The 23299-nt window shown below is 46.0% G+C and overlaps 2 protein-coding genes and 1 long non-coding RNA gene across 5 annotated transcripts in view; 1 reads left to right on the top strand and 2 right to left on the bottom strand.

Annotated features, from left to right (window-relative positions):
- DPYSL2 (dihydropyrimidinase like 2) overlaps positions 1-10381 on the bottom strand; it is a 122494-nt gene extending 112113 nt beyond the window's left edge. Inside the window, exon 1 of the mRNA XM_090290289.1 lies at positions 9882-10381. Coding sequence (XP_090146415.1) covers positions 9882-10235 — 354 coding nt within the window. The 5' untranslated portion in view covers positions 10236-10381. The remainder of the gene's footprint in view (positions 1-9881) is intronic.
- A 114-nt stretch (positions 10382-10495) lies between these two features.
- On the top strand, positions 10496-15459 carry PNMA2 (PNMA family member 2). 2 transcript variants are annotated; one of them, XM_090290287.1, is made up of 4 exons: positions 10496-10709; positions 12446-12794; positions 13407-13515; positions 13780-15459. In XM_090290287.1, the coding sequence occupies exon 4, from the start codon at positions 14271-14273 to the stop codon at positions 15363-15365; it is 1095 nt and encodes a 364-aa protein (XP_090146413.1). In that variant the 5' UTR covers positions 10496-10709; positions 12446-12794; positions 13407-13515; positions 13780-14270; the 3' UTR covers positions 15366-15459. The 2 variants fall into 2 exon arrangements, with proteins under 2 accessions (XP_090146413.1, XP_090146414.1); XM_090290288.1 differs by lacking the exon at positions 12446-12794.
- A 5965-nt stretch (positions 15460-21424) lies between these two features.
- The window catches only part of LOC150000255 (uncharacterized), a 41804-nt gene continuing 39929 nt past the window's right edge, over positions 21425-23299 (bottom strand). For both annotated transcript variants that reach the window (XR_016513434.1, XR_016513433.1), the window contains exon 4: positions 21425-22247. This is a non-coding gene — a long non-coding RNA (uncharacterized LOC150000255). The remainder of the gene's footprint in view (positions 22248-23299) is intronic.

Below are 23299 nucleotides of genomic sequence, written 5' to 3'. Positions count from 1 at the left end.
TCCCTATTTTGGCAACAGAGAAAAATTCAGCAACCCTGAAGTTATTCCCCAAATTTATTTTTGAAATTTAACTGAAGTGCGAGCTGACGTGTGCAACCTCGGCCCCAAGGAAGGGAACTTGGACAGGAGCTGGTGCTCGACTCAATCCTCTAACGATGAGCCTAATCAATAAATAAGACACAGCGGTACATGTGGCCAGAGAAAGGGGCCAGCAGCAGTCACACATTCCTCAGCCCAAAACATGGTTTCTGGAGGGGTCTCACCTGAACTGAAGGCCAATTCACAGGGAAAAGTAGTAAGCTTATAAAAAACCACGATAGAACAAGGGGTAGGAGATATTATCCTGGGGGTGGGAGTGGAGTTCAGGGAACTATCTGACATCTTCCGTGCAGGTCGGAAGATATCTCTAAAACAACCAGATATAAAACACTACAGAATACAATCTTTCACCCAAAGCCCCGATTTTCACAGCAGAGTGAAAAAGGGTGGGCCTGGCTCTCACAGCAGGCCCAGGTGTTCTCCTGTTGAGGGTAAATGTCACAGAGCATCAGAATCAGACAAGGCCACTCAGTGGCCATGGGGAATCAAGACAGAAATGAGACCTCTCCATGACCACGTCCAATAAAATATAAATGTTGTCCAAGTCACAAAATGCCAAATGTCCCCTTTCCTCACTAATGGGAGTGCCTGCTGCTTCTCTACCAATCACAGCTGAGGCCTCAGTCTAACCTGCCCTTCTTAGACAAGGCTTCTGATATACCCAGTCACAAAATTTCCCCCACGTTATGACAGCACCCAGACCAGAGGGCACCCTTGCTTCCTTGGACCTGCCCCCAAATCACCACAGTAAAGCTCAGATCTCTCTATAGAACCTGCCCTCTCACAGAGACACCCCACGGTTCCCCCTATACATGGTCCCCCCTCAGTGCAACACCTAATGAACGCAACTGCAGATGGGGTCCTGGTGGTCTCTGGGTGACAGGCACGGACAGTGTGCACAAGTAGGAGCTGAATGATTACTTGACAGGATCACTCTCAAACAACAATGAAAGCACAGAGACCTCAATAGAGTCAGAAATCAAACAGGGAGCCTCATATACCGCCACCTCCAATGGGTTTCTAGAAGGTCTAGCCAATGTAATCAGACAGAGAAGAGAAATTATAAAAAAGACATTGGGGAAAAGACATAAAAGTAACTTCAGACAATAAATTGAAAAGAGAATCGATTGAAAATTATTAGAACCAAGAGTGAGTTCCCTAAGGCAATCTATTATTAATTAATATAAAATGCAAGTCAGCCAGAATGGAAACTTCAGAATACAACGGGGAAATTTCCCATTCACAATAGCAGCAAAGCATCTGGGAATAAATAGAACAAAAAATTTCAGAGGACTAGAACAAAGTATGTGAGAAAAGAGGATACACTATAAAGTTAGGTAGGAAGGCTCACTATCTTAAAAATATATTTCTTATAGCTCAGCATATAAATGTAATATAGTCTGGTAAAAATCACATCAGGTTTCTGTAATCGAAACTATTTTTCATGGAAAATGCAGGTGAATGATGGGGAAAATGAAGAAAAGCAAAGGTACTTAAAAATGAGAGTAACTAAAGTGGTATTGAACCATAATGAAATTAGTAGGGGCAGCCAATGGAGAGGAGCAGGAAGCCAAACACATCCAGATGTATATATAGAGTTGAGTATATAAGAAATAAGAAACATCAATTATTCAATGAACCATTAGGACAACTAGCTAACTATTTGAAAAACTGTTATACCTTACTTCAAGTTATAAACAAAAATTAACTGCAAGATTCAAACATAAACACAGAACTCAGAAAAGTTTTAGAAGAAAATGTAAGTAAGTAATAATCCTGAAAGGCAAAAAAAAAAAAAATGTCAGAAAGCATAAATTGACTTAACTGTGTGTAAAATTTAAATGTAGATGTCAAAAAGTGAAGGCCATACAAAAGCAGAGGCAAACTAGGAAAAAAATGTGTAAGAAGTGACATTAAAGTGGATACATTTTAATATATAATTTTTATGAATCAATATGTAACACATGAATTCATTAACAGGAAATAGGCAAAAAGAAGGATGTCATTTGTCACCTACAAATTTGGGAAATACCTGTAAGAACTATTAATACCCAGGGACATCAAGGATGCTGAGAAGCAGTATTTCTTACTAATTTATGGTGGAAGTAAGAAGACTGAAAAACAATATGACAAAATGCTACCAGTGATTATTTCTAGATAATAAGATTATCAATGATTTCTTTCTTTTAAAAATTGTGCCTGTCAGTATAAACTACAGTAAACATGGCACTTTGTTATATTACCTCTAAAAAATAAAAAATTGAATTCAATTAGTTTCTCAAATTTATTTTTCCTAAATCTAGCTTGTTAATCACTTTCCTATAAATTTTATATATACAAGTATATTATACCACATATATGTGGGAATACACACACACACACACACACACACAAAGGACATTTCTTTGTATGAATAGGATCCTGAGATAGAAAAATCAGACCTGCACAGTACCCAGAACACTCAAGAATACTAACCTATTGCAAATGCTATTAATACATTTCAAAGCTCCCATAAAACAATAGGATTTAGTTACATGAATATCATTTTAAGAAATGAAGCCCTGGAAGTTCCCTGCTGGATTTCAGTTGATCCAGCAGTCTTAGAACAGCCAAGGATAACACAACATCCAAAGCATAAGCATTAAAAGAAAATACAGATAAAGTGGATTGCATCAAAAGTAAAAACTTCTGTGCATCAAAGGACACTCTCAAGAAAGTGAAAAGAGAACATGCAGCATAGAACATATTTGTAGATAACGTATCTGATAAGCGACTAGTATCCAGAATATATAAAGAACTACAACTCGACAAGAAACAACTCAAATTTTAATAATTCACAGGAAACTTGAATATTTTTCCAAAGATATACAAATGGCCAACAATGCATGAAAAGATGTGCAACATTATTAGTCATTAGGGAAACACAAATTCAAACCACAATGAGACACCACTTCCCACTCGCTAGGATGGTTATAATTTTTAAAAAGGGAAAATAATCAGTGTTGTGGAGGATGTACAGAAATTGGAACCCTTATATATTGTTGGTGGGGATGTAAAAAGGTGATAAAATTGTGGAAAACAGTTTGGCAATTGCTCAAAAAGCTAAAATAGAATTGTCACATGACCCAGTGAGTCCCCTCCTTGGTATATAGCTGAGTGAACTGAAGACATATGTTTAAACAAAAGCTTTTAAAAGAATGTTAATAGCAGTATTATTCATAACAGCCAAAGAGTGAAACCAAGCTGAATGTCCGTCAACTGATGAATGGTAAGTAAATGTGCTATATAGAAACAATGGATGTTGTTCAGTGATAAAAAGGAATGGACTGATGGCTACAATGTGAATGAACCTTGAAAACATTCTACTGAATGAGAGAAGCCAGACACAAAAAGCTCCATAATGTAAGATTCCACTTATGCAAAATGTCCAGAACAGGCAACTCCTGGGAGATAGCAGGGAGGCGGGTAATGGGACATGAGTGCTTAAAGAATATGGAGTTTCTTTTTGGAGTGATGAGAATGTTCTGGGAGTAGACAGTAGTGATGTTTGCCCAACACTGTGATGCACTGAAGTCACTGAATTGTCAACTAAAACGGTTAAAATGAGAATTTTATGTTATGTAAATTTTACCTCAATTAAAAAAAAAAAAAATAGAGCACCCAGGGACAACATAGTTTTCTTTCGGGCCTTTCTTGGAAATGAGAGGAGAAACCTCAAAGATTAAGGCCTGATGACAGCCCCAGGTTAGGTGACTGAGCAGTTAGCAATGCTGTGAACCACAGAGCCCGGAAGACAAACTGGGCTTCCCGACTCCTGGCCCCAAGTCCTTTCTGCCTCAGTATCCAAGCCCTGGCAAGCTGTCTATCAGGTCTCAAAAGAAAACCCAGGCCACCTTCAGCTGGTGCTTCCCTGTCAAGGCACTGTTTGGTGCAGCTCCTGGTGGGCGCTACCACCAGCAAAACTCCCGTCCATCAGCCGCCTGCCAGTGCTTCTATCAACGGCTACCTCATTATTTGCTTGTCGTTCATGATTTTACATCAAGTGGAAAAACTACACTGTCATCACATTGCTCTAATCTTAGAAAAGCATGTCATTCACACACTGAGAGCTGGCCTTTGTCCTAGTGGCATTTGAAGGCCTCTCATGCTTTAAAAAAATGATGGACGGCATATCTGCAGTTTAGGGCACATTCGTAAAGGCCAATCAACAGTCCCTTTTATAAATGGCTTCAAAAAGTACATTGCAAAAACAGAAAACAAAAGTGGTAGGCACAGGTTTTTTTTTTTTTTTTTGCAACAGTGAATTCTTTGGAGATAAATTCAGAAAAGAATAGTTCATAGAGAAAGCAATTCAGTACCTCACAGTGATGAAGAGGCTCTTCAGTCACAGACACTGGGTTCAAACCCTGCCTCTGGCTTTTTAATCAGCAAGTTGCTTTGCAAGTTTCTTTTACCTTCAGACATATATATGGCCTACCTCTAAAACACACAAGGGAGGACCCCAAGAAAACCCAGAATTATCCTTCTGGAGGGTGGGCCCCTTGTAGTACTAGGTGAGTGTTCTAGGAACCCAACTGTCTCAGTGTACCAGCTGGCGTTGTTGTGAGAGGCTGCATTGAGCTTCAGTGAATTTTTTTTAAGACTCAACATGTTTGCCCGTATCACAATGGATGCTTTACAAGCACACCCGCCCACATGCACTGAGTGTTCAGCAGTTTTTGACCAAAAATGACATGACCCCTGTGCCCCATCCTCCCTATTCACCTGATCTTGCTCTGAGTCACTTTGTTTTGTTTCCCCAGATGAAAAAAAGTCCTCAAAGGAACTTTTTGCCAATATGGAAGAGGTGAAACAAAAAATGGCAGAAGTACTAAAAGGCCTCAAAATCAGCAAGTTCAAAAACTATTTTGAGCAGTGGAAAAAGTCTTAATAGGCATATTGCACCAAATGGAGACTACTTCAAAGGTGACTGAAGTTTAAGCATGTAAGAATAAATACAGAACTTTTTATATGTTCCAGTTTTTCTTGGGTCCCCCTCGTATGAAGTTTAATGGGATATGAAATATTTTGCCCACAAAACTAAACTGTACCTTTAAATTCATTATCTGTGACAGTGAAATTCAGCTATAGAATGATGTATTGCAACCAATATGGGACAGACTCAGGAAACATTTTAGTTCATGTACTTACTAAATAGCAAGACCTTGGCATCATCAGTAAATATCACTAAGGTATTTACTAAGTGTCATTATTTACACAAAGAGAATAATGCCTATATATCAGAAGGTATGGGAGCAAATTTAAAAATAATATATGAGTATTCTATAATTCTAAAATACAAGATCTGGAATGTAAACAACCTTCTAGAGGCTTACAATGCTACATAAATAACATGGTTTTCCCGGTATAGGATTGCAGAGGGACTGGGCAGTGAGAGGTCTCCATTCTGGTCTGGGGACTGCCACCTGCATTGCATGGGATGGGGCGCTGTTTTTCTGGGCATCACTTTCTCCACCTCCAGAATGCAGAGATTAAACAATCTCGAGGTCTCCTTCACGTTCTGACATTCAGTAGTAGTATGCATGACCCCACGGTCAGTTCTTACTCTCCCTTCTTTCTCCAGGAAGGAGAAAGTGATACTGACATGGAGATCCTTAAGAACACCTATCTTGCCTTTACCAAAGGTAGGAAAATGGCCAGCCCTTCCCAGATTTCCATGGGCCATGAGTTCATGAACCATGCATGCAATGTGCAAGAGGTGATGGCTACAAAGAGGAGTCAAAATCATGGGGGGGGTGGGGGGGGATATGGGAAGTTACTGTTTAATAGGCAAAGAATTTCAGTTTTGTAAGATGAAAAAGCTCTGGAGATGGGTTGCACATCAATGCGAATCTATTTCACAGCACTGCACTGTACATGTGAAAATGGTTAAGATGGTAAATTTTGTTATGTGTGTTTCACCACAATTGGAATTTTTAAAGTTAACTAATTATCTGATTCCTTCAATAATCATATGGGAAATTAAGAGCAATCAATAATTACAGATTATCACCATTTCTTTCTCCTGTGAAGCACATCTCTCCCTTTGAACCCAGAGGTGTCATAGGTTTTTTGGAATCTTGAGCACATAAATGTTCATATTTGTGTCTCCTCCTTTGAAACAATGTGGCCTCTAAGGTATCAAATCAATACCCTTGTTCTAGGCTCCCCGCCAAATCTCTCCCACACATCTTGCTAACTAGAGGTTCTTTTTGTTGAATGGGCTAGTGCTTGCCTATTATCAAACAAGGCTCTCTAGGGACAATTGGTGGATTGGTCATTTACAGAAGGGATGGATGCCTTCAATCAGTAGGACTGCTCCCAAGCTAAGATTAACACAAGGTAAGGATTTTGAATGGGGGGAGGGCAAAGGGTAAGAGTGATTTCAGAATTCGTTGCCTTTGGAGAAAGAAAGATCTAGAAGAAGCATTACCATCAGGATAGGGTAGGACTGAGACTGAACAGTAAGATGGCAGCAGAGTCACTGGGCACCCAGTGCTGAGAGACAAGCAACAAGAGGAGAGGGGTGGGGACACAGAAGGGATGGCGATCAGAAGGCACGCACAGACTGGGAGACGGTAGCAAGTTCCGCAGCACGCCCATGTGGTTTGCTGGCTGCCTGTCCTGGAGGAGTGGAGAAGCACCCTCCTGTCACTCTAGTGCATACAGGTGGTTTGCTGCTGGGGAAGGGCCTGGGAGCCCCTTTGGATAGGATGCTCCTGATCCAGTTCCCTTGGTGGAATGGCTGGTTCAGGCTAACCTGTGTCCAAAATGATTGAATTGAGGGAATTCCCAGGAGAAAGGGGGAGACTGAGGGACCTCTGGGCACTGGCAAGGGAGACTTGGCCAACAGTGCTGATATTCTGCTTAAATTCCAAGAAGTGCTCATCAATTTAATCTCACTGCAACCCAAGGTGGACTTCCCCAAGGCCACAACAGAAAAAAGACAGTAATGAGACAGAAACTTTTCTTATTTGCATTCACAACACTGGCTCTTTCCCTTCACCGAAACCCAGCAGCCCAGCCCAAGCCACACCCAGTGCTTTCTGGCACTGACCTCCTGACGCCTGCAAATGCAAACGCAGATGTTTGGCCGTGTCTTCCACGAACCATGTGGCACCCAGGCTAAGAGAGCCTGTTCCCTCCCTCTTCAAAGCCTTGCTAGAGGAACGGCAGAGCCCTTAGTGCAGCTGGTGGACAAAGCCACTGCTGACCACGCATTAACAACAACTATAAAGAAAGATTCAGGGGAGGATGGAGGACATGAGCCAGGGGACCCGAGGTCCACCCGCTCAGTCCCCCACCCTCACAGTCTCTCTGTACCAGGGCTTCAGGTAGAAATGCACTGAGATGCTGGCAGTCACCACACTCCTCAGAGGAAAACTAAGTAATGGCGACTCAGTCCAGCCAAAATGGTGTGCCCAACTGTGATTTTGGAAATCACTTTTACACACACTCACACATCACATGCCTGCGCTCTCTTGTATAGACATGAAATATTTGAGCACTGTGTGTGCTGATCCTGGTAAATACTGTCAGTCATGAATGAAACAAATTCCATGGGAACTGCCCTTTTGTCATAAGGCAAGACTGAAAATGAAAATCCAGGGAAGACTGCAGAAAGACTAAGCCAGAATCACCCTCTGTAACTAACAACTGGGCAAACAAAGCAGATGTGGGTTTGCAAAGGTTAAAACTGCCCGGGATACTGTTTGGGTATTTCCTCTTCAAATTTCCCTTTTCCGTGTGACCTAGACTTACAATTTAGAATTTCAGTGAAATCTGGAGTGTGTTCAAGCAAGTAGCTCTGATGATCAAATACCTAGGGTTCTAAATGAACAGAAATCTTGAGTTTTAATTCACGGCCATCACTACCTAGATGGCCACTTTTCATCTCTACCCTCTGAGCTGCCATATTTTAAAGGATCTCTTCCTTATCTCACGGCATTTCCCCTCTCCCTTTAGGTCATTTGCATCACCAGCAAGCAGTAATTTGAAGATGAGAATACTCATGCAACTCATGCAACTGTGATGCTATCTGCTCACAGTATATCCTTCACCCAATGTGTTCATGTTGCGAGGTATTTCACCCTCACTCTACTTTCAGTATTAGCTACATTATTAGAAACTTTTACTTCAATTATAGAAGTTTGTCAAGTCACCTGGAACAAAGTGAGTCTTTTGGATTAAGTTCTTCTGGTTGACTCATGGTGAAATATGGATATCAGGTACCCCTTGTGAAAATAGATCTGAGGACAGGGCTAGGGGAAGAGGGATCAATTAAGTAATGAGTTGCCCCATCTTTTGAAAATGACAGCAAGTGGTTTATCTTTCTAGAATTGGCCTTATATGAGTGAGAAGCTGCAAAACTCCCTGCCACACCAGAAAGCAGGTTTGGGCCATCATCACCAACTGTCCATGGATTCCTGACATGTTCATCGTGAGCACACAGCCTTAAGGCCAAGCCAGATAAATGCTGTGGAATCACCAGTGAATACACATAGACCACTCCCAACTACTCCAGAAGCCCCATAGGAAGAAATTGCTTTGAACTGTTCATATAGCTAACCTTCCCCCAGTCACACAAGGCAAGGCATGCAACAGATATTCAATAAATAATCAATCACTGACTGATCTTCACAAATGGGCCTGGGATAGAAACAGCAAACAAGTGTTAAAACACTGCACACTGTAATTTATCAGTTGAAAAAAAATTAAGGCTGTGTGTGTGTGGGGGGGCTGTTTCACAACTAAGAGGGTCTCTCTGATAAGAAAAGAACTGTGGTGTGAGAAGATGACTGTACTTAAATGCATACTGTTCATATACACCAGAGGTGACGAACATTTTCTAAAATCAAGGTTTACCAAATTGATCCTCTTTGTTTCCCCATCAACGCAGTACAGGGTATCCAATCCATCTTTGACAATCTATTCAAAATGTGAAGGTCTTTTCCCCTTTTCTTTTTACCCTTTGAAAATAATCCACATAGTCGCCATCTCCAAAGCGCCTACCAGATAGGGCGAGAGGGCGCGGGTGGGGGCGCTCTAGGAAGCCCTTACTGAGATACTTAGCGGAACTTTGTTCTCCACATGGGCTATTTAGGAGGGCCTGGGTGTCCTCTGGTGACTCCACTGCCTCCCTCGTTCTTCTCACTTTGCGAACAGGAGTCAGGGTGCCAAGATGCTCCGGGAACGCTGACCATGGTCCTGGCCTCCAGCTCGGGACTCGAGCGCGGAGGGCGCGGAAGGCGGTGAGGGGGAGAGCGCACAGGATGCGCAGGGCGCAGAGAGGAGAAGACGTCAGATCCCCCGCCCTCCCGACCCCTGGGGAGCCCGTGGGCCTTTACGCGAGTCCTTCATCACACGCTCTGAGCTGCATCAAAAAAAGGGTGAGACACCCAGTCACATCTGCAATCGGAAGCCGCCGGGGAGGATTTAAGGAGAATGGAACCGCCGCCCATCCCCACCCTCCACCATACGACCCCCAGACGGGGATCAGCCCATTCTTTCCCCACCACCCTCCACCTCCCAGACCCGGGGAGGCGCGGGCAGCCTTTGTGGGCACCCAGCCTACCACCACCGAGCCCGAGCCTCTCAGCGCCCTGCTCGGAGAAGGGTGGAGTAGGGTGGGGTGCCTGTACTGATGCGGGGAGGGGCAGGACGGTGGGCACGCTGGGATGCGAGGGAGGGGCGATTTTCGTGCCCTGTCCTCCTTCTCAAACCTTCCCCTCCCCCGTACCAACCTGGTCGTAGATGTACTGCAGGGCTTCCTTGCCTGAGGCCCTTCGGATCTCCACCTTCCGGCTCGATTCAACAGATGGCTCCCCGCCGGCGCGCCGGCCCTGCCGGGAGTACGGTGGCTGCGGGTCGGGGCCCAAGTGGGCGACGTCCCGCTGCTGAGCCACCACCTGCCCCGAGCCCCTGCCCACCGAGAGCGAATCGAAATCGATGGTCTTGTTCTCCGAGGACCCTTCCACCGGGCAGAACATGCCACAGAATTTCTGCCGGGGCTTGGGGCTCCCTGAACCCAGATTTTTAAAAAAGGCAGGGACCTCTTCGTCCTCTGCCGCCTTCCCGGACTGCTTCCTCTCGGCCATGGCGCGGGGGCTCTGGGAGAGTTCCGTCGGTCCGTCCGTCTGCCTTCCGTAAGTCCGCTTCTCTCTGTGCACAGCCCCCCAGGCTGCCGCCGCTCTCTGCCTACCGCAAGGTGCACAGAAAAGCAGCAGCGCTGGCAAGCAGACGACCCTCCCTCCCAGTCCCTCCCCCTGACCCCGCTATCTCCCTCTCCCTGCCCACGCCCCCCGCAGCCTCGCGAGCTCCCCGGAGCTGCAAAGTTGGGTCTGGGAGGGCCGCCGCTGCGGCAGCGGGAGCGAGAGATTGCCAGTTCCCGGCAGCGGAGGGCGGAGGCAGGCGCGGGCGGGGCGTGGGCGGAGCTCCGGGAAGAGGCCTGAGCGCCCTGGAGGGAGGGAGCGCCGAGCCGCCTAGAGCCCCAAGCTCCGGAAGTGAAGCGGCCAGACCAGCCCGCTAATGGCTGCGGAGCGCAGGGCCCGCTGACCGCTGTCAGATCCAGGGTGAGTGTGCTGTAGGCACGCGGAGGCGGAGATCCGAGGGCGCAGCCCCTGGCCCCGCGCCCTTCTCTCCCACCTGTCCGGTCCAGGCGCCTCTCCTCTACCGCTTTTCGGAGGTCGGCCAGAGGCTCCTTCCGTCTCAATCCGGGGCGTGAGCTGATGGATGGGGAAAGGGGGGCAACTGGCTGAAGAAGGGACACCCGGGGAGAGAGGAAGGGACCGCACTGAGGATGGGGAAGGGATACTGCAGGCCTCGCAGAGAAGTCGGGGCTGTACCTCCCGCGGGACGCCAAAGCTTCGGTCTACCCACAGGCTTTGGTGGGCTCTTGGGAGCAGAGATGGAAACAAGAAAATTCTCAGTTCATCCACAGAGGTGGGGGGCGGCGCACAGCATGGCGGGGAGAAATGCAGAGGGCCATAGCAAATGATGAAGATGGGTATAGAGACAAAGGTCTACGGCCCGTGGGAGTGTAACCGAGGGTGCAGTTTGCAAATTCCAACCCAGCGCTACAACTAATACAGAGAGCGAGGGTGCAGGCATAGTGCCGGGGGGAGCCATGTAACGTTAACTGTGCCACTGCGCCAAGAAGGGCTCAGGAGAATGTCCTGATTTGGTATCTTCCCCACCTCCCTAAAAGAAGAGGGGAGGAAAAGGCGCAAATTGGAGCCCCATCCCCAGTTCTCCAGCCCTTCAAAGTCTGGTCCCCTCCCCCAGTTGCGCACTGCGCCAGAGCCGCGGGGCGGAGGCGTAAGTGCGGGAGCGCCTGTCCAGCGTGGAGTAGGAGGTGGGATGCTGGCTGGGATTGGATGCTTTGAACTGTGCGTGTCGAAGCAGGCAAAAGATTGTGAGGATTTGTTATGTATTTACGCTTAGACCAGCCGTAGCCGTCGGGTTGCTGGGCATCCAGGAAGCATTTTGATTTGTGACACTAACACGGTTCCTGGGGGGTCTTCGCTGCTTACTTGCATCCTCATGTCTTTCCCTACATCAGTCTCTCCCTCCGGTGGGTTACAGCCCCGCCCCTCTTTCCACAGTGGCAAAACTCTGCAGAAATGATGTCCATGCTTTGGCATCTCAGGAGGGAGGTCTGGGCATGCTCAGTAACCACGGAGGGGTTGGGCTAAAAGAGGCTGGTTACTGCAAGGCCATCGCGCGGGACACTGTGACCAAGGATTATGTCCCATTATCAGCCCTTGCCCCTGGAAGGATTAGATGCGGATACTACCTCCGCTCCCCTAATTGTGAGGAATAGTTTGGTGAATGGAGTTAAATTTGGAGGACAACCAGTCACAGTTTGAGGAAGAGCCCATCATGATGGGGCGGGGGTAGGGGGTGGAGGAGTTTTCCGGATGAGAAGAGGAAAAGGAGGAGGGAGAGGAATACACGTGTCCGGTGTGAAAGACCCAGAGGCAGGTGTTCTGACTTGGAACCGAACCTTGCGTGTTTTGCATTTGAATCAAGTGCTTCCACAACAATTGCATCATTTCCCCTGCTGGGGTGATGAGCGCTTCACCCATACGCTTTCCAGGGTAGGAATCTGAGATTGAGAGAAGTTGAGAAGCTTTGTCCAAGGTCATTTATCTGATTAAAGACTCCAGCAAATCCTGCTGGGATCTCCCAAGTCAAAGTCTGCTTCCTTGTCCAACTAATCACTTTTTTTTCCATATCCAAACATTTCAATCTGTGGACTCATTGTTTATCAAGGACTGTGGATCACTTGCCATCTTTGTATTTGAAGGTCGCCTTGCAGGAAGGATTTGCCTTTGGAGAAAGAAGCCACCTAAAGGTTGCCTGACCTCAGCATAGCAGTTATTACATGGACCTTGAAGATATTTCTTTCTGGCCATTCAATGCCTTTTTATAACTCATGTTTCCTCAAAATATTACAACAAAGAGGAAGGCCACCCCTGCAAGAGGAAAGTGAGGTGTGGAGAAGTCACTGGGCTCAGATTCCTGGAGCTGCTGGGCCAGGGTGTGATCCATCATTTTGTTCTCCTGGCCTTTGGGCACACGCCATGCCTTGAGAACTTTCCAGAAGGACTGGGGAAGTGTGCCTGCTGCAGGAGTAGCTGCCTCTACAGCTGCAGGTTGGAGTCTGTGGCATATGGATGCCACTGGGCTTGATGGGGATTCTCAGGCCTAGGAAGGAGTGGTCAGGGCCCCTTATCACCCACTCCACAACAGTCACTGGGAGATGATAGGACTCTTCCCTTTTAGCATGACCCATTCTCTACCGGCACTCCCTCTCCTCTCCTTTTTCTTCAGATGACCCTCATTCAAGGTCAAATGCTAGGAAGAAGGTGTCATATCAGTAACTTAACATTCGTAGCAAAGGAAACACCTAGTTGTGCATTTGCAATGCCTGACCAGACATAACAGAAGAGAATGAATTCATAATTCCAAGTTTATTTGGCCTTGAGATTTTAAAAAATTGTTAAAATTATATTAAATTATTATGCCTATATTATTATATTAAAGTATATTATATGTTATATTGTTATACTGATATTAAATTGGTTTTAAGTGTTTGGGTGATTTCTAATTGGGTTTTTTAATGAAAGAACTAAAGCAACTATATTATTTAGTAAATTTAATTACATTGTGAAGGATTGTCATATTTTTGAATAACTGCATTAACAGTCTTCATTATTGGATATTATGGAGCCATAAAACACATCATTATTATTTATGTGTCACAGGCAGGACCCAGGCAAGGCCATTGTGTGGAGTTGGGTGACATCTTCCTGTACTAGAAGCTGAATAAACAAGCTCCTTGACTCTCCAGAACATTTGGGAACACTTAAACAGGTATGCAGCCACCTGTCCTGGGCTCAGCTGGGCTCAGAAGTTGATTGACATGCCTGATGAATATCTGGTGGGGAAGCCAGATTGCAGTGACCCAAGAAAGAAAAAAAGGTCATTGCCGGCAAAGAGATTGGGTAGAGTAGGGTAGGCATAGATACAATGAAGGATGAGCCCCTGTCTACCATACAAACTCAACTGTGGGTGTGTCCTGGGGAAGGAGAGGGCTGTGCGGTAATTCCTTTTGTTCCCTCCCCTTTGTTCCACTAGGAGTCCTAGCCGATCTGCTCTGCGACTTTCCTCCAGGAGTTCTGGGTGCCAGAGCAGAGGCGTTGCACGCTGACCAGAGGCACATGAGGCTGCAGAGACCTGGGCAGCGTGAGAGCAGCTCTGGTGGGTGACTCCGTGGCCGCCGGACAAGGGTCAACACCTCCATGGTTGCTAGCATCTGAGAAAGAAACGGCGGCCACAGACCTACAGAGCCACTGGCGTTGGCTCTGTCATAACTGACACTAACCACCCTCCTTGGATGAGGTGTAGGGACATAACCATCAGTGCTGAGTTCTTGCCACTGGGCAAGTAAGGCTTACTGGTCCGTAAAGCTTTGTGACTGCAGTTGGAGTGAGCTGACCTGAAACCCATGCCCTGGTGAGTTGCAAGTTCAGAAGCTTATCTGGGATCCTTGGAATCCTAAGGACGTGGCAACCTGCACGACAAACCAATTGTCCCCATAGACTTAGAGCAAATACACACTCGTGGCGATGGCGCTGGCGCTGCTGGAGGACTGGTGCCGGATCGTGAGCGTGGATGATCGCAAGTCGCTGATGGTCACGGGGATCCCCGCAGAGTGCAACGAGGCTGAGATTTGGGAGGTGCTCCAGGAGACGCTGAAGCCCCTGGGCAGGTACAGACTGCTCGGCAAGATCTTCCGGAAGCAGGAGAAGGCCAGTGCCGTCTTACTAGAGCTCCTGGAGGATGCGGATGTCTCAGTGATCCCCAGTGAGGTTCAGGGGAGGGGAGGTGTCTGGAAAGTGGTCTTTAAGACCCCTAACCAGGACACTGAGTTTCTTGAAAGACTGAACCTCTTCCTAGAAAAAGAGGAGCAGACAGTCCCCGGTATGTTCCGAGCCCTAGGGCACGAGGGAGTGTCTCCAGCCACAGCACCCCATGTATCACCAGAATTGCTCGCTCAGGTGCTGGGACAGGCAGTAGCACGTGCCCCTCAGCCCCTGCTCCCCATGAGGTATCGGAAGCTGAGAGTGTTCTCGGGGAGCGCCGTGCCCGGCCCGGACGAAGAGCCCTTCGAAGTCTGGTTGGAACAGGCCACGGAGATCGTCAAAGAGTGGCCAGTAGCGGAGGCAGAAAAGAAAAGATGGCTGGTGGAGAGCCTGCGTGGCCCCGCGCTGGATCTCATGCACATAGTACAGGCGGACAATCCTTCCATAAGCGTGGAAGAGTGTTTGGAGGCGTTTAAGCAAGTGTTCGGCAGCCTGGAGAGCCGCAGGACCTCCCAGGTGAGATATCTGAGGACCTATCAGCAGGAAGGGGAGAAAGTCTCTGCCTACGTACTGCGGGTGGAGACCCTCCTCCGGAGGGCCGTGGAGAAGCGGGCCATCCCCAAGAATATGGCCGATCAGGTCCGCCTGGAGCAGGTGATGGCGGGGGCGAGCCTCAGCGAGGTCTTATGGTGTAGGCTGAGGGAGCGCAAAGACCACGGACCGCCCCCCAACTTCCTTGAGTTAATGAAGGTGATCCGGGAGGAGGAGGAGGAAGAGGCCTCTTTGGAAAATGAGACTATTGAAGAGTCAGATGAAGGCGATGGCTACGGCCACTGGGATCCCGAGGCAGATGACTAAAAGCTGACTCAGAGCGGGACCTACGGCCGTGGGCGTGGGGACATAAGTTTTACCAGACAAAGACCTTGTCTTTAATGAATGCAGTTGAAATTAACATTCAAGCTGGGCCTTGGTTCTTCTTCCTAAGAAAAAATTATCTGAGAGATTCTTGGACCCTACCTAGATTAAATTTTAAATGTGATATAGTAACTGAAAGGAAACTTCAGGTTTCCTGTAAATACCCCCAGTACACCAAAGTTTACCCTTATCAAGCTTTTGACTTGTCAGGTGGTTTCCTTTGTCAAATCAGCCAATTCCACGTACCTCAAGTAGCACAAGGCACTGTTCAAGGAGGCAGGAGCACAGTCACGCTCTCAGAAAGTGACAGTCTCGTGGAGGGGCTGCCCTGCACAGGGGAAGCTGAATAACCCGCGTAAATCAGTTCACGATGCCCATAGAAGTGTCGTTGCCTAATGAAGACCATCTTCCCTGCAGATTTCTTTCTCTTCTTAGTGCTCTGCTAGTTATCAGATAGATGGTCCAGGCATTTGGACTTGAGGACACACGACTCCGCCCAAACCCTGCTTTCAAGAAGTTCCCAGTGTGAGAGGCACGGGAGAAAGAGCAACTATTCCAGGAGAGCATGTTGGAGGGTGGATTCAGTGAGCAGGCCCAGCTGGCTAGAGATTTTTGATGGTGATACAAGGCAGAGTGGACGGATATGGAGCTCCCATTTATTAAGGGCTGAGTGCCAGGTGTTGGGCATGTCTCATTTACTGTGTACAGCAATCCCAGTGCAATATAACTTCGCTCTTTTTGAAAAAAAAAAATGGACACGCCAAAGAGGTAAGTGGTCTCCTCTGTATCATATTGCTAACAAGTGGCAGAGCTGAGGCAGGATTCGAGAACTCTCTTACTCTTGCTAATCTGCCCTCCGCCACAACCATGGTTTTCAAGTTGTGCAGAGATTTTTCAGCCTTTCCATCTTGAAAATGTATTTCAAACCCTTTAATTCACTAATAAATAACAGATAGATGCAAGTGTGTCCATTGCCGCTGAACACCCAGGCATTTGCCAGCAGGCTCCCTTTTGTTTTTGGATGGACTCATTGCGTGCGGACCTTAGGAGAAAGGTCCCCTTGCACTATCCGAGCATGTAGCCAAACTTCTCGTGATGTTTGAGGATTAAGGGATCTGTAGCTCCTCATGGGTGTTTTAATCAGGTCCATGAGTGTCCTTGATGTCAAGTGTGCAAGTAGAGCAATGAGCACCATTTAGTGCAATGCTGGTTGATGTAGCACATCATGGTAGCTTTGTGTGCACAGCAAAGTTGCTTAACTCCTCTGAGCCTCAGTTTCTTCATCTGGAAAATGGTAAGGCAATAGAATAGGGCTGTTACACTAAGGTCAAATGACAGAATGCCGTTTAAGCACTTAGCAGGATGTCTGCAATACAGAAAGCCCTCAATACATTAAGACATTATTTTCGTGATGTGTACTGTCTGCCCAATGCATGCTCTCTTCATTGTTCTTACAGTTGGGCCATAACAGGTAAATATGTAATGTCAGTCAAGTTGTGACAACATTGCATTAGAAACCATCTTAACTCTTATGGTAAGTTTGAGTGCTTTGTGTCTACTATTCTGTAACAAGTATTCCATCCATTGTTGACTATTTTTAGTAATTCGACTTTGAAACAATTAATTATTCTTTCCGATCATGTATAATTTTAACTGAAGAATATCCTGAGGTTGTAAGAAAGGCATATTTTTAAAAAAGATATCATTTGTAATAAGTTATCTTTCTGAATTATATTTTTCAAATACTGTTCAACCAAAGTGATAGTGATTATCCACCGCACCCTGATTTCATGTTTTTGTATTCATGAAAATGCCCTCATTGTTTTCATTTATTGCCAGTATATGAAGTAAAATATAGTGAGTGTGAAGATATAAAATAAATACATGCCAATAAAATTCTGAGTTCTTTCTGTTTCATTCAGTGTGATTTTGTATAAGCTATTATTTTAAGGAGTTTTATTAGTAAAAAAGAAAAAAAAGGTAGGCAAGGTTAGAAAATCACTCCAAAGCCAAAAGTTCTTGAACTCTTGTGGACATGAAAACCTGAGAACCTGGGCTTTGTCTCCAGGGATGAGAGAGGGCTCAGTCACCCCATCATTGATTTCTCATTTTAATATACAAGAAATGATGGAGGCCAGGTCCCTCAGAGACCTTCAGCTCATTTGCCTACACAAGTAACTGTGCAGATAAACTCACCAGCCTCTGTTTGGCCAACAGTGAAATAACCAAAAGTGCATTCCTTGGACAAAGTCATTTTCTATTATATAGATGTGCCTTCCTCACTGGGTGGCACACAGTGGCGATCGACCCAGTATAAGATGAACATCCTGAGGGATACCCAACACCCCACCCAATGAGTTGAGCAAAAACCTAGGAGATTGGCCTCACTTTGCACTGAATGTCTCCAGTCCTAACCCTTGGAGAGAGAGGCCCCAGGGTTACATAGCCCATTTCAATGGTAACTTTTCCCCAAGGCCATCAACCACTGCAGGCCTCAGGTGTCACCTGACATCACCTATCTCAGCCAGTTCTGCCAAGTCTCTCACCAGCTTTTCTTCTGCTATTCATCCTAAATGCAAGACCCAATCAGTTCTCATCTTTCCCATCATGTGCATGCTAACCCTGTGCTTGCTCGTCCATGCCGGCCTGTGAGACCCTCCAACATGCCTACTGGATATGCCATGATGTCCTAAACAAACTAGCCTATGTCTGTGCAGAATATCCTGTCCTCATATTCCTTACTTGGCTGCTGGTCCTCCTGGTAGTCTGCTGCCCGCACAACCCTTGAATGGAAGCTGCTCAGTCTCCCCATGTCAGGAAGATGGGGGGTGACAATAACAGTTCTCTGGGCTCACCAGCATCACCTCCCCATGTACAAACCCATTCGCTCCTTCCTGGCACTTGCTCACCCACTCAGACTCATACCCCACTGTGAACCAGTCCCAACAAGCCTTTGTGCTGGCAAAGATCAAAGGAGGGGCCGACGTAGGACTGAATCTGTCTGGGGTCACCTAAAGCAACAAAGCGCAGAAGAAAAAGATAATGGATATAAACCATGTTTGAGAGTTCTGCATGTCGAGACTGGGGGAGCACAGGGTTGGGCCCCAGAGTTTTGAAGAGGTGGAGCCTGACATGTAACATGGAAGTGAAGTAAGAGAACATGAGACAGAATTGTCCAGTGCGCTAAAGGCTTGTTTTTCGTTGACTCCGAGCATAATCTTGGGATATCTAAAAGTCCAGGATCATGCTAAGCATCTCTCCCATCTGCTTCTTGTCAGGGTGGGCCAGGATCCTTGGGTTGACCAGGGAGAAGCTCACGGAGAAGCTCCCTTGGGTTGGAAGACGGTGCCTCCAGACGGGCTTCTTCACAGCCAGCCCTCCCCCTGCTACAGGCCCGGGAGTTGTCCTTCATCTGCAGCTGCATCCCCACAGCTCTGACGTGCCCAAGTGGTTCTTGACATCCCTAATGGACATTTTCTGAAAACTAGAGTAACTCCAGAAGTGTATACCAAAATCAATTCCACCGGAATATTAAAATCATAAAAAGGAGTAAGATGTCAGTCTCTCAGGACACCAGTTGGAGCTGCTCATTAATTGTCTGGGCCCTTTTAAGCAGCAGCTGAGTCTTTTTTCCAATCTGTCCCCACCCCCACCCACCCTTGAAGGGACAAGTTACCAAAGGGAGGAGTTTCCCAGACTGTGGCGGTGCTGGGGCTGAGAGCCCTTGCAGGAAGTCCTGGGGAGGCAGGGGAAGCTGCCCCACCTCCCCACACCTCATCCTGCCCCAGGCCTGCACAGCCTGATGGCAGACCCACAGAAGGCCTTTCCTGGCTTCTTGGCACAACAGCTCAGCCAACAAACTCAATTACTAAAATAAGTCTTCCTTGAAATAACAAACAATTGTCACAAAAGCAAACTTCATTTCTTCCCAACTTCATTAAGGAATAATGAAGAAATTAAAGTGTGTATATATTTCACAATACAACCTGGTGATGTTAGATGTATGTATACATTGTGAAAGGATCTCCATAATCAAGCTAATTCACACACCCATCACCTCACAGTTATCATTTTGTGTGTGTGTGCATGGGGGGGACCCTTAAGGTCTACTCTAGCAAGTTTCAAGCGCACAATGCAGTGCTGTTAACTCTAGTCACTGTGCCGTGCCTCAGATCTCCAGAACTTATTCATCCTGCATGAGGGAAAGTTTGTTACCCTTGACCAACATCTCCCCACTTCTCCCCCCACCCCCTTCCTCTAGTGGCCACCATTCTACTCTCTGCTTTTATGAATTCAACTTTTTTAGACTGCATGTAAGTGAAATTGTATAGAATTTGTTTTTCTGTGTCTGGCTTACTTCACTTGTCATAATGCCCTCTAGGTTCATCCAAATTGTCGCAAATGGCTGGAGTTCCTTCTATAAAAGTCAAATTTATACTGTGAGGGAACATAGGTAAGACGGTAGAAGCCAGGTTGGTGAATAAGGTGTGCTGAACTCAGCTGACAGGCCATCATGTTGCAATATCCCACACAATGGTATTGGTCCCTGATGACACTTGTTAAGCTTGGGGACCCTGCTACTGCAAACAGTGGCTGGTAGATACTTCAAATGTTCTAACAAGCTTCTACGTGAGCCTAAGTCAACTGTGAGTGTCTAGGGCCAGGTGTGCCGCAACCTGGGAGAAATATCTACCAACTCGGGGCTCTCAGGGCCGCTTCTAACGTCGGCATGATGGATGGGTCTAAAGCCGTAATTGTTTGGACTCCCAAGCCCTGTCACTGACCTGGGTTTATGGCCAGCATGTGGCAATGTGGGGGTGAGGCTCTGGATAGGCTTTTAGCAGATCACTAAAGGTGCAGCTTGGCAGAACCGGGAATCTCCAGGTCATACATCCTTACCAGGACCACTGTGTTTATCAGCAGCAGAAATACTTGGGAGCTATCCCTTCACAAGCTCTTTGCTGCTTCAGAATGTGTGATGGCATGGATCTGAAATGCATTCCACTGGTAATGCATTCCACTAGAACATCTGGGGCTCAGCTTACCGATTTATTAAAGTTGTAATGCAAGGAATAAATGCTGGGTGCACCGACTTGGGCAGATTAACTTGAACTGGGCATCTGCTTATGAAGTAGACAAAACCGTCACAGGCACAGGGTTGGGAACTGATGCTTACTATGGAATAAGGAACGAGGCAGAGGGGGCCGTGGGAACCTCCTACCACTCTACCCCCACTCCTGCAATTTACACCCTGTGTCTGAAACAAAGGACAGGGCAAGAGAAATTAAAACCTAGAAACATATGAGTGGAACAAAACGCAGCAGGGTACCAATAGCCCCAAACAAAGTAAGTATGGAGAAAATTGCATATAGGCACATCCCTGTCAAAATGCTGTAACCAAAGATGAATTGCTCTAAACTAAGAAAATCTTGAAAGTAGCCACAGAAAAAAGGCAAGTTACATACAGAGGAATAATGATAGGAATTCCTGCTGACTTATCATAAGAAAATATGGAGGTCAAAAGATGGCAATAATACCTTTAAACCACTGGATGAATAGGGATTGTTTGTTGGGCCAAGGTTTAGTAAAAATTTGCTTTTAAAATCATCTGAACCTGGAATACATTTGGAGGTGGCTAGCAGTATGGCAGTTGGGGGCAACTAGGGAGGAACTTCTGTTGATTGGCTTTCTTCAATGGTAATTGGAATATTTGAATTTTCTATTTTCTTTTGGCATCAATTTTAGCAGGTTACATTTTCTAATTTTTTTCATTTTAAGTTTTTCAAATATATAGGCACATTTGCTAGTGTTCTCTTTAGATGTCTTAAGTGATCAGTGCTTCAATCATTCTAGCTCCTTTTTTATCCCTAATATTAATTAGTTATGCTTTCTTTCTCTCTCTTTCTGGGTTAATATTCTGAGAAGTCTAGCTCTTTCATCGATGTTTTTCAAAGAATCCACTTTTGGGTTTGTTTAATCTCTATCATTATTTTATTGGTTTCTGTTCTTATTTTATTGCAGTCATGCATACATGACACTCTGGTCAACAGACCACATATGTGATGGTGGTCCCATGAGATTATAATGGAGCTGAAAGATTCCTATCACCTGGTGATGTCGTAACTGTCATGGCACCTCAATGCAACACATCACTCATGTGTATTTGGTGATGCTGGTGTAAGCACACCTGCTGTGTTGCTGCTGCAGATAGAGACGGTCCGGGTTCTTTGCAGTTGTGAACCAAGAACTGGACTGACTACATAGATACTGTAAAGCAAAGCAAGCAAGAAGTTCATTAAGGAAAGTACACTTCCCAAGACACGGGTGTAGGCCATCCCTGGCCAGGGAGTGACTCTCCTCTATTGCACAGCTATAGGCTTATAGGGTTTTCATTTAAGCTTCTACATATGTGATTCTCCAAAATACTCCTTGATTGCCCACTTGGGGAGTAAACCACAATGCTAATTATTATCAGATGTCACAAGACAATTCTCAGAAGTCAGAATGCTGACAGTTGCAGTGTCTCAGGATTTCCCATTCTATCTCCTGCCTCAACTTTCCCTGAGAGACACTGTTCTCAAAAGTTCTATTTTGGAGTGGCTGAGGAAGGACAGTCAATCTTCTGTATCTACTTCCTGCTTGAACAGAACAGTAGACCCTGCCTACCAAGAACCATGAAACTCTCACCCTATTTCATCTAGTGGCTGGGGACGAATTCCTGTGACTGGTATGAATGCCAGGTGTTGTAAGGTGTTGGCAGTGGATTCTTTAGGGATTGGCTGAAAACCCTGGAGTGTCATCATTCTGATGTGGAACTGTTTGAGTCTGAAAGATATAAATTTAACCAACAGGTTAAAGATACAAGGGCCAGAGATTAGAGTACATTTGGTCCAAAGTACTGTTAGGGATATTCCTTGCCCACTGTATTGTGGTTGAGGATAGCAAAACCAACAATTGTTAGCCTTCTGGTCTGCCCTTCTATTTCCCTGGGAAATAGGGGACATATTCTTCTGGTGACCTTTGCAATGCAAAACTGCCACTTGTTCAAGGAGCTTAACTGCTTCTAATAGATTTAGAATTTCTGGTCCATGTTTAATGGGGGAATTCCTAATAGTAAGGAGCCCCCTTTCTCTATATGGCAGCATGAGCGTGCAGAACAAGGAAGGCATATTTGGAATCTGTATAGATAGTAACCTTTTTTCCTGTCCTAGAATGAGAGCTCAGGTAAGGGCCATAATTTCAGCCTTTTGGGCTGAGGTCAAGGGTGGAAGGGGTTGTGCCTCAATGGTGTCACATAAACTATTGTATATCCGACCTTTTGCTGCCTATTCTGTACAAAGCTGCTTCTATCAGTGAACCACTCTTCTCAGGGTTTTCTAAGGGTTGGTCTAGCAAGTCAGTCCTGCTGAAATAGGTAAGACTAATAATCTCTGAACAGGAATAGGTCAAGTCTGGAGATGATTCTATAGGCATTAAGGAGCTAGATTTAAGGTATTACATGTTTTATAGTTACTTCAGGATTGTCCAGAAGAAGGGCATGATATCTGGTCAATCAATTTCCCGTTAGAGGAGCCCTTTCATTTCTAACACTCCTTGTACCTGTTTGGAGTTAAGACCTCTAACTTCTGCCCAAGAGTTAACTTAGCAGCTTCCTTGGTTAACATGGCTGTGGCTGCAACTACACTTAGACACAGAGGCCACCTGCTTTTCCACATTATCTAGCTTTTTAGGGAAATGTGCAGCCAGCCAACATTCATTTTCTAGTTGTTGGACTAAGACCCCCTAAGAATATCCCCTGCTTCTCTGCTGTGTATAAAGACAAAAGCTTAAGTCAGGGGTGCCTATGGCTGGGACCTCAACTAGGGCCTGCTTGATTT

The sequence above is a fragment of the Furipterus horrens genome, unplaced genomic scaffold (assembly GCF_987537825.1).
Source record: "Furipterus horrens unplaced genomic scaffold, mFurHor1.1.pri manual_scaffold_10, whole genome shotgun sequence".
Lineage (NCBI taxonomy): Eukaryota > Metazoa > Chordata > Mammalia > Chiroptera > Furipteridae > Furipterus > Furipterus horrens.
The sequence above is the reverse complement of the archived record's forward strand: the minus strand, read 5'-3'. Positions and strand labels throughout refer to the sequence as shown.